Below are 10,405 nucleotides of genomic sequence, written 5' to 3' on the forward strand. Positions count from 1 at the left end.
GAGGACGTGGGTGAGCGTGGCATCCTGATCTGTGCAGTGAGGATGCGGGCAGCGGTGGCCTGCTGCATCTGCTCGATGGATGTGCCGCGAGAAGGCCCCGACGAAGAGCTTCCCGTGTAGAAGTCTCCAGATTGCATCACATCGATTTCACACGATTTCTCCACCGATACACCAGCATCTTCAAGTTTCTCACTTGCATTGTGTAGAGAATGTTCACAGCTTTCGATCGATACCCCACTTGCCTACTTTTGTGCGTATTTACTCATTTCGACCACGACACAGTTGCCATCCCGCGAGCTCACACGTCCGGATAGCCTCCAATGTAGCTTATTTTCAGCCACTATCATCATCGACAATATATATACATATTTTACGCGAATGTTACCCGTCTCCACTGGACCAGATGCGCACAGCCACCTTCCTCACTCTACACTAGCGACTAACACTTTTCCACTATCCCCATGGTTACTCGCTGCGGGACATATATTATGGGATTCGATGTTGTTCTCCTGAATTCTTGAAACAGTTGTGCCTGTACTTTATGCATTTCAGCCACCAAACCATTCCACATACTGACAACCAGTGGTAGCTAAACAGGGTTCAGGGGCAGGAGGGAAGTGTCACAAGGGAGGAAGAGTGCGGGGAGGAAATAGGGGCAGGGGAAGAGGTCACACGAGCCTCTTTTGTAGGCTTCCCGAGGGGTTTTCAAGGCCTTTAGTAGGGAGCTGCCACAGCTCTTGAACAAGGCCCCAAGACCTCCTCGGCGGACGGTGGACGCCCTAAAGAGCTAATCAGCAGGAGCAATCAGCACAGGGGAGCACAAGGTAGTAGAGAGGAGCACAGCAGCAGCAGCAGCAGTTGCCCAGCAACTTGGGTCCCCCACCTGGCCAGCCTGATCAGCACGATGCAGACTGTCAAGTCATGGCAGTTGGAGCCTCAGAGAGCCCTGGATGCCCATGCGTTGAGCACTCCCCGGCCAAGGCTTCTCCGGCCGCGGCCAGACCGGTGGGGGGACAGCGAGCCACTCCTACTGGCTGCCTTGGGCCAGCTTGAGCTGCAGGAGGAGGTTCCTTATGGCAGCCCGGAGCGCATGCAGCTGGAGCTAAAGGTCACCAGAGGAGTAATCGCTCACTTCGCGCCGCATGTCGGGGGAGTCAAGCAGCGAGGATCGCCCGGCGCAGCTGACAGCTGCGTGGAGCTCTGGTTTGACACGGTCCCGGCAGCAGCTGCGGCGCGGCATGCGGCAGCGGAGGACCAGCTTGTCCGGCTGCGTGCAGTGCCGGGCAGCGGAGACGTAGCGGTGCCGGTGCAACTCACTGCTGGGCGGTTCCACTGCCAGCACACCTGCATCATCATCCACGGGCTGCCGTACGAGTACTGCAGAAAGGGTCTCACTCAGACCCTTCTGGACTGTGCTGGCTGCCCCAGGGACACATACGTTGTTCGCGGCGAATTCCTCGGCGACCTGCCAGGACCGTTGGCAGTGGGCACCCATGGCGTCGGCAACGGGAATGCGTGCCTTGCATACATCCAGACGCCGGATGAGGACCGGCACTTGGGCCGCTTACCAAAGCGGTTCTTCATCGACGGTGACACCCGGATCAATATCACGCGGCCGGGGCAGCTGCGGCAGCCCAGCCAGCCATCCTCCTTCCAGTCTCAGCGCTCAGCTCCGGAGCCGTCGCGCCGCTCAGGGCCTCGACCGATCCGTCAGCGGCAGCGCGCTGCGCAGGCCCACACGCGCACCGCAGCCGCGGCGCAGCCGACACAGCCAGCACCCAGTGCCCAGTTGCAGCAGCTGGAGGCCCGCGTACAAGCCAGCCGCGCGCCCGGTGGCGACCGCTCTGGCCTGGGTGCGTCTGGCTCCATCAGTGTAGCGCGATTAGGCCCGCGTTTTCGCCCCGCTGGAGACACGCAGCCGCTTACTCCGATGGACTGCACCCCTCCGCGAAGTGCACAGGTCTTCCCTGCTGCTAGACAGGCACTGACAGACATGGAGGAAGACACGCCGCCGCCGCCACCGCCGCCGGTACCGATGGAGTGGGAGACACAGGCATACTCGGTGCCGCAGCGAGAGTTGCGACGCAGGATATCGCGCGTGCGCGATAAAGGTGCAGCCACCCCCATGGATTGGGATCTGCCTCACACCGAGGATCCACCCCAGACGGCTCACCGTCGCCCTCCGCACCTGGACCTCAGCGGCGTCCCGATTGAGCGTATCGAGGAGTGCCTGGAGTGGCTGGCAGGGCATACACACTTCTCCCCCGCAGACAGCGCGGCAGCGATTCGCCGGCTGCACAGCGATGCACCACTCGCGCTCGTGTCGGGAGGGGATGCACCAGCAGATAGGGAGCTGCGGCACCAGCTCCTCTGCGATGCTCTGCGTCGCATCCATGGAGCAGACAGCTTGCCGGACGACTCGTACGGCTTGCCGGCTCTGACACCGGAGGACCTAGCGCAGCCGGCAGAGGTCCCAGCAGCACCCATTGCACGTCAGCAGGGGAGACCCACCGTCCCGCCGGGCTTTGAGTCGCGAGCAGCCGCAGCGCGCGCAGCGCAGCGTGCGGCGCAGGTCGCACTAGCGGGGCTGCCGGCTCCGTGGCGCTCAGCGCGTACGCGGCATCAGCCTACAGAGTGGTGGCTACAGCAGCAGGGGCAACAGCAGGAGCGGCAGCGGGTAGAGCACAAGATTTCCAGGAGCATTCGCAGTGGGGGCCCGCCGGCACGGCGGCCCTCGCAGCCATGACTCGCTCCCGATCGCCCTCCCTGCGCCTTCTCAGCCTCAACGTCAACGGCCTCAGGGACAGAGACAAGAGGCGCTGCCTCTTCAACCTTCTGGAGCGCGACAGGTGGGACATCATCCTCCTTCAGGAGACCCACCACAGCTCTACAGAGGAGGGGACAGCATGGGCGCAGGAGGGGCCTGCCGGGCTTCGCTGCAATTGGAGCGGGCCCGCGTTTTGGTGCCACTTCACCTCCCAGTCACGCGGCGTAGCGGTCTTACTAAGACCCACAGCCTCCACAGCAGCCATCACGGTGCGTCACTGCAGCACCACCGGACGCACCCTACTAGTGGACTTCACTTATTGTGGCCAGCCCTACACGGTAGCTTCCGTGTACGCGCCTGCGGCCGCAGCGGAGCGACAGCAGTATTACACACAGGAGCTGCTGCCCAGCCTGCCAGCAGCACGTTGCCTTCTGGTGGGAGGGGACTTCAACTGTATTGCAGGCCAGCAGGACATGGCCGCCGGGCAGCCCGGTCAGCGGACGCATGGATATTGGACCGGCCTGCGGCTCGTGGAGACTGAGCATCAGCTCTACGATGTCTGGCGTGACCTCAACCCCAGCAGTCGTGCCTTCACCCACGTTGCCACCACAGGTCAGTCAGCTGCCCGGCTCGACCGCTGGCTGGTCTCGGAGACGCTGCGGGCGCGGGTCAGCCGGGAGCCGCGAGCGATCGGGCAGGTTCTTGGTTATCCAGGAGACCACCTGGGGGTCAGCCTGAGCCTTACAGCTCCAGCCAGCACACTGTATGGCTCTGCAGCCTGGAGGCTGCCCCTTCATCTTCTGGACGATCAGCCGTTCTGCGATCGCGTTACGGCAGCGATTCCGGAGTATCTTGCCGCACACCCGCTCGGAGAGGGCGTCACGCAGGGCACCAGGTGGGTGGAGTTGAAGAGGCAGGTCAAAGATATGGCCATGCAGCGTTCCTGGGCTCTCGCAGCGGAGCGCCGGGCCTCTCAGCGGGCTCTGGAGTCTGACAGCCGCGCAGCGCTCGCGGCGTTCACCCGGCGGCCCGCACCAGACACCCTTCTGGCATGGCAGGATGCCCACCACCTTCTGCAGGGCCTCAATGTGGAGGCAGCTAAGGGGGCAGCACTCCAGGCTGGGATTGTATGGCAGTTCTACGGTGAGCAGTCCACCTTCTGGTTCCACCACCTGGCCCGGGAGCGGCAGGGCCGCACAGAGTTGATGGCCCTCAGGACAGGTCCAGCCCCTGACAGCCCACGGGTTGTCCTGGATCACCCAGCCGGCAGGGATCGGGGCGGCGCGGTGCTGCGGGAGTACTACAGTGGCGACGAGGCGGCAGGCCTCTTCGCGGCGCAGCCGGTGTCGCTGGCAGCCCAGGATGAGCTGCTGCAGGCAGTGGACAAGCGTTTGTCCCCTCAGGCAGCTGCAGCGGCAGAAGGAGAGCGCGGTGATGGCAGCGTGTCGGTCGCAGAGCTGGAGACTGCCCTCCGGAGCCTGCCGCGCGGCAAGGCACCGGGCTTGGATGGCCTGCCATATGAGTTCTACCTGCGCTTCTGGCCTGTGGTAGGGCTGGAGCTGGCAGGGATGCTGCAGGAAGCTTTCGGCGGCGGCGGGGAAGCGGCGCTGCCGCCACCGCTGACGCAGGGGCGTATCACTCTCTTGTACAAGGGGAAGGGGGCAGACAGGGAGTCTCCAGCCAGCTACAGGCCCATCACGTTGCTCAACACCGACTACAAGCTCGCGGCGCGGGCGATCGCCAGCCGGATCGGGCCGCTGCTGAATCAGGTGGTGGATGCCACACAGACAGGCTTCCTGCCTAAGCGCTGGGCGGGGGACAACGTGCTGGCACACCTGGAGGAGATCAGCTACCTGGAGGCCACACACCAGCCAGGCGTGCAGGTCTTCCTGGACTTCGAGAAGGCCTTCGATCGCCTTGACAGGGCCTGGATTGAGCGGTGCATGGCTGCGGTGGGCTTCGGGCCCGGTGCGCAGCGGTGGGTGCACATCCTGCACTCCGGCACGACCGCGCGAGTGGCCTTCAACGGCTGGCACACCGATGCCTTCCCGGTGGCCTCCGGCGTCTTCCAGGGAAGCCCCCTCTCGCCGCTGCTGTTTGTGCTTGCCGCGCAGCCGATGGCCGCGCATGCCAGGATGCTTGCAGGCCAGCTAGCTTTCCAGCCCATCCGACTGCCTTCAGGGGAGCCAGCACCAGTCATGCACCAGCATGCGGACGACACCAGCGTGCACGCGCGGACTCCCCGGGATGCTCAGATCGTGCTGGGGGCCAGCGTGGGCCTCCACTGCGCAGCCACAGGAACCAGGCTGCAGCGCAGCAAGAGCCAGGCCCTAGGGCTTGGCAGCCTCAGCCATCTCGCCGGGCCCGATCCAGTCACGGGGGTCACCTTCGCGGCTTCGAGCGACGGCGTCAAGCACCTGGGCATTCCCTTGTCCACCCAGCCAGCTGCAGCTGCCACAGCCCTATACACAGCCATCATTGAGAAGGTGGAGGCCCGCATCGCCCGCTGGTCCGGCTTCAGACTCAGCCTGCTGGGCCGAGCGTACGTCGCAAAACAGGTGCTGGCCTCCATGGTCACCTACCATGCCACCTTCATACCGGTGCCACAAGACCTGCTACAGAGGCTCTGCAGAGCCATCCACACTTTCGTCGCGGCGAACCGGCCGGTGACCCCTGGCGCAGCGGCGGCGCTGTTCCCAAGCAAGGACGTCTGCTTCCGCGCGGCCGCACACGGCGGCATCGCGCTGGTGGACATCAAGGCCCAGATCCTGGCTCTCCAGGCCAAGGTGGTGGGCAGGCTGTTGGAGCCGGAACAGCTGGCCTGGAAGGCCTACTTCGACCACTGGCTGTACAGGAGCACTGCCTGGCTGGCAGCGCAGGAACCCGGCACGGTGTCAGCACGGCGGCAGCACATCTGGCAGCTGGGAAGATTCCTGCTCTTCTCCACCTTTGCAGCGAAGCATGTGGAGGCCCCGCAGCGCGTCCGGCAGTACCTGCATGCCTACCAGCAGCTGCGGCCCCATCACCTGCGGAAGCCGGAAGCGATCGGCTACGACGCAGTCATGGGTGAGCCACTGTTCTTCAACAGGCAGCTCACAGATGCAGTCAGGCAGCCCTTTGCCTGGGAGGACTGGGCCAGGCTTGGCCTGGTCAGGATCAGCCACCTGCGCGATGTCGTGCGCGGCCCGGAGCATCCGGTTCGGATGGTGCGAGAGCGCGTGCCCATCCTCCTGGCTGCCTTGCCAGCAGCCTGGAGAGCGCTCATTCAGGTGCAGCCACCGGCCGCTATGTGGTGCGCATTGCCGGACCCGTCGGATCGCCGAGTCCAGCACAGGAGCCCTTGTGCCAAGTGGACGGAGGCGTTGCAGCCATGCACGCCTTCCTTCCTCCGGCCGCGCAGCCTGCATTGGTTCAGCACTGGGACATCACCAGGCCCTGGCATCCACGCAGCGGCACACGTCAGCAGCGCCAGCACGCGGAGCAGCTGCACCCAGAGCAGCACCTGCAGGTGCACCTGCAGGTGGAGCAGCAGCCAGGGGAGCAGTTGGAGTGGGAGCAGCAGCTGCCGGAGCCACCGCCACCACCGCCGCCCACACTATACTTCTTTGGCCTCTGGGGATCCCAGGTACAGGACCCTCAGGCTTGGGGGCTCGGCACGCGGCCGGCACATGAGTTTGTGGTGAGGGAGGCCACCGCGCGGCGACAGGTGCTTCACAGGATCAGCAAGGGGGAGGCCAGCCCGGCGGGCCCGCTGCGACCAGCCATCTGGGCTGATACCACAGATGATCAGCGCAGCGGCCTTCGGGCGCTCGAGGCGCGATGGGAGGCCAGGGCTGCAGCTGCTGGTACCGCGTCGCAGGTCTTAGGCAAGAGGCCTCGAGGGCAGCCTGATCCCTCCTCCTGGGCGATCTGGATGGCTGCGCCGCAGCCACGTCCGGTTCCGCTGCGGGACCGCGGCGGGCCTGCGGGCGCGCCAGCGGGCCCTTCACCAGTGCCACAGGGAGCAGATGTCACTGTTGATCCTGCTGCTGCTGTCACAGCAGACCCATCAGCACCTTGGGCTCATGTGTGGCAAGTGGTGCACGCTTCCCATCTGGACCGGCGGCAGCGCGTGACAGCGTGGAGGCTGCTGCATGGCCAGCTCTTCGTCGGCGGCTTCTCGCGTCACGTCCACCGCGCCGATCCCGCCGGTCACGTTTGCCCGCATCCGAGCTGTGCAGGTCAGCTGGCCACACTCACCCATGTCTTCATCATCTGCCCTCTCGCCGCCGGGGTGTGGGACTGGTTCGCAGCGACATGGGCCGCGGTGACCGGAGACGACGCGCCACCGCGCAGCGCCGACCTTCTTCTCGCCGATGACACCAGGATCTGGGGACCGCCGCGGCAGCTCAGGCAGCTCTGGGATCGCCTGCGGCTCGCTACAATCTGTCAGCTGTGGGCAGCATATCAGCGCGGCCGCCACCAGCCAGATGCGGCGGCGATCACCCCCGGAGCGGTTGCGGCTCGCATCCTGTCTTCCTGCAAGAAGGCCCTGCTTGCCGATTGGCGGCTCGCGACCGTCAGCGTCCGGCAGACAGCAGGTGTGCTCAGCGACTGGCTTCGCGGACGCGACCCGATGATCACCAGGGAGCAGTTCGCGGCGCGATGGTGCCACCGCGCGGTCCTCTGCGCGCTGGAGGAGCTGCCGGGCGCGCAACCTGTCATCCACTGGAGTGCCCAGCATCCCGTGCCGCTTCCAGCGTGACGCTTCCGATCCACCATTCACTGTACCCAGCCGGCCACGGCTCTAACTTGGCTATCTGTATGACCATGCTCTCATTTGGCCTTCTGCCATGACACCCGCTCGTGTCGATTCTTGTGTTGAACTCACACCCTCTCTTAGGAGGGCCTTTGCGATAGGTGCTCTGGGCACCTGGGCGCTAAGAGCCTTCGTCATACCATAGTCAGGCACGGATGACTCACCTTTCACCAGTCCCGATCCCACCCCGGCAAAGCCCGGCCTGTCGTTCCTTGTCTGAGACCCCTTTTTGCCTTAGAGCCCTGGGACCACAGATTGCCTACCAGACGCTTTGCGCCTCTCCTACCTCTAACCTTTGCCAGCGCGGAATGGGGCTCCGAGTCACGTGCTTCCACTGGTCGAGGGACCTGTCGAGCTCGGCCCAACACGGCCCCGGGGGTGCCTCCTTCACCCCTGGGGCACTGGCCTCGCCATCCAGTGCCGGTGGCCTCGCCCACCACCGGACGTGTTTGCGCGGCTCACCCCTTGGGTATCCCTCGGCCAGACGGATCCATCGTGCGCCCCGCTACCTGTGGAGTACCGTGCCGGAGAGCCAGAGCGTTGGCGCGAGCTTACAGAAGACCACCCTGCCCAGGGCTTTAGGCTATCAATAGTTTTCCAATGATCCTCCGATGTTTCTGTCTCACCAGCAGCCCCAACAATCCCCTTGGCCTGTCATCCGTGGCCTTTTGCCTTAGTGTCTGTCCTCCTCACCATTCACAGTAGTTCATTGAAGGCTATCTGAAGGGTTTAGGGTTTCCAACCCCAGTATCCACCCTTGAACCTGAGCGGGTGTCTAGGACCTTGGACATGATGCCTCCTGCCTATCCCCGCCTCCGATGTGGTGGGTGTGTGTATCTGGTCGAGTTCTCGCCAGCCTACCTGTTTTTCGCCTCATTTCCGGCTTCAAATCTCCCATATGCCACCATTTGCTTGTGCCCCACCTTGCTGGCAGATTGAGGCATAGTTTAGGGTCACATTGCCAGCCCCGAGCGGCCCTAGTGGTAATGGGTCCGAACGCGATCCTGTTCTATCCCTGTCGGCCGACCGTATAAACGTGCCTTTCATGTCTGTTCCACCACTGGTTGCCCGCACATCCATAATTGCCTGCCAGTGATTGATGATTGCCTGCTTTGCTGTGACCCCTGCCTCCAGCTGCAAGCCCTAGGCTTGCCCCGTGGGTCCTCCAACGTCACCTCAGCGGTGTTGCTAAAAAAAAAAATGCCTCAATCTGCCAGCAAGGTGGGGCACAAGCAAACGGTGGCATATGGGAGATATGAAGCCGCAAATGAGGCGAAAAACAGGTAGGCTGGTGAGAACTCGACCAGATACACACACCCACCACATTGGAGGCGGGGATAGGCAGGAGGCATCATGTCCAAGGTCCTAGACACCCGCTCAGGTTCAAGGGTGGATACTGGGGTTGGAAACCCTAAACCCTTCAGATAGCCTTCAATGAACTACTGTGAATGGTGAGGAGGACAGACACTAAGGCAGAAGGCCACGGATGACAGGCCAAGGGGATTGTTGGGGCTGCCGGTGAGACAGAAACATCGGAGGATCACTGGAAAACTATTGATAGCCTAAAGCCCTGGGCAGGGTGGTCTTCTGTAAGCTTGCGCCAACGCTCTGGCTCTCCGGCACGGTACTCCACAGGTAGCGGGGCGCACGATGGATCCGTCTGGCCGAGGGATACCCAAGGGGTGAGCCGCGCAAACACGTCCGGTGGTGGGCGAGGCCACCGGCACTGGGTGGCGAGGCCAGTGCCCCAGGGGTGAAGGAGGCACCCCCGGGGCCGTGTTGGGCCGAGCTCGACAGGTCCCTCGACCAGTGGAAGCACGTGACTCGGAGCCCCATTCCGCGCTGGCAAAGGTTAGAGGTAGGAGAGGCGCAAAGCTCCTAAACCCTAAACCCTAAACCCTAGGGTCACTTTGCCAGCCCCGAGCGGCCCCTAGTGGTAATGGGTCCGAACGCGATCCTGTTCTATCCCTGTCGGCCAACCGTATCAACGTGCCTTTCATGTCTGTTCCACCACTGGTTGCCCGCACATCCATAATTGCCTGCCAGTGATTGATGATTGCCTTCTTTGCTGTGACCCCTGCCTCCAGCTGCAAGCCCTAGGCTTGCCCCGTGGGTCCTCCAACGTCACCTCAGCGGTGTTGCGTTGCCGGCGGGCTGGAGCGCGCCTCTGGGGATGAGGTTGCCCTCTGGTGCTTGGGACATGTCCATCGCTAGGAGCCTTTCTGTTGCCTTTCTGTGGTATGCCTTCATGCTTGCGCTTTTCTTAGGTATCGCATTATCCTCCTGCGGGAGTGCTCTGCGTGCCCCAACTCTGACAGGTTTCCCCAAATATCCTATTGCATGCGTGCTGGGAAGCGTGCGATTGGCACCTATGTAATAGCGGGGGCTCCCCCTTTAAAAAAAAAAAAAAAAAAAAAAAAAAACTCCTTCACGTCACAACCGACTCTGGGCCACCAGTACAGACGCGAGACAGCTCTGCATGTCTTAGATATATTCCTATCTGGCCACTGTACGGTGCATCATGCATCTCTCTGAGAAGCTATGCACGCAGATCATCTGCATCTGGGACAACCACATGATTGCCCTTGAACCAGAGGTCATCTCTATGCTGCAACTTCTCTACATTTGCAGGCACCGTGAACCAAGGATCCTTACTGTACCCGTCAATGAGCAGTCTGCTTCAGGAGGACTCAACAGATTCGACTGAGGGCGCGACAGGCTCATCAATTTCCATTGGTTCTGGATCAGGCTCGGGCACGACCCTCACAGGCGCTTCAGCCGTTTCGGCACTCTGCCGAGAGGCTCGCGACCTAGTCACTACGTTCAGCTTTGCGCGCATC

At 62.8% G+C, this 10,405-nt stretch overlaps 1 protein-coding gene across 1 annotated transcript; it reads right to left on the reverse strand.

The window, feature by feature from the left end:
• Positions 1 to 7,824: 7,824 nt before the first annotated feature.
• COCSUDRAFT_56901 (hypothetical protein) lies at positions 7,825 to 9,815 on the reverse strand (the record flags this gene model as incomplete). Its single annotated transcript, XM_005646201.1, has 3 exons — positions 7,825 to 8,040; positions 9,171 to 9,366; positions 9,694 to 9,815. The coding sequence occupies 3 exons, from the start codon at positions 9,813 to 9,815 to the stop codon at positions 7,825 to 7,827; spliced, it is 534 nt and encodes a 177-aa protein (XP_005646258.1).
• Positions 9,816 to 10,405: the final 590 nt, after the last annotated feature.

This window comes from Coccomyxa subellipsoidea (genome assembly GCF_000258705.1).
Source record: "Coccomyxa subellipsoidea C-169, whole genome shotgun sequence".
Lineage (NCBI taxonomy): Eukaryota > Viridiplantae > Chlorophyta > Trebouxiophyceae > Coccomyxaceae > Coccomyxa > Coccomyxa subellipsoidea.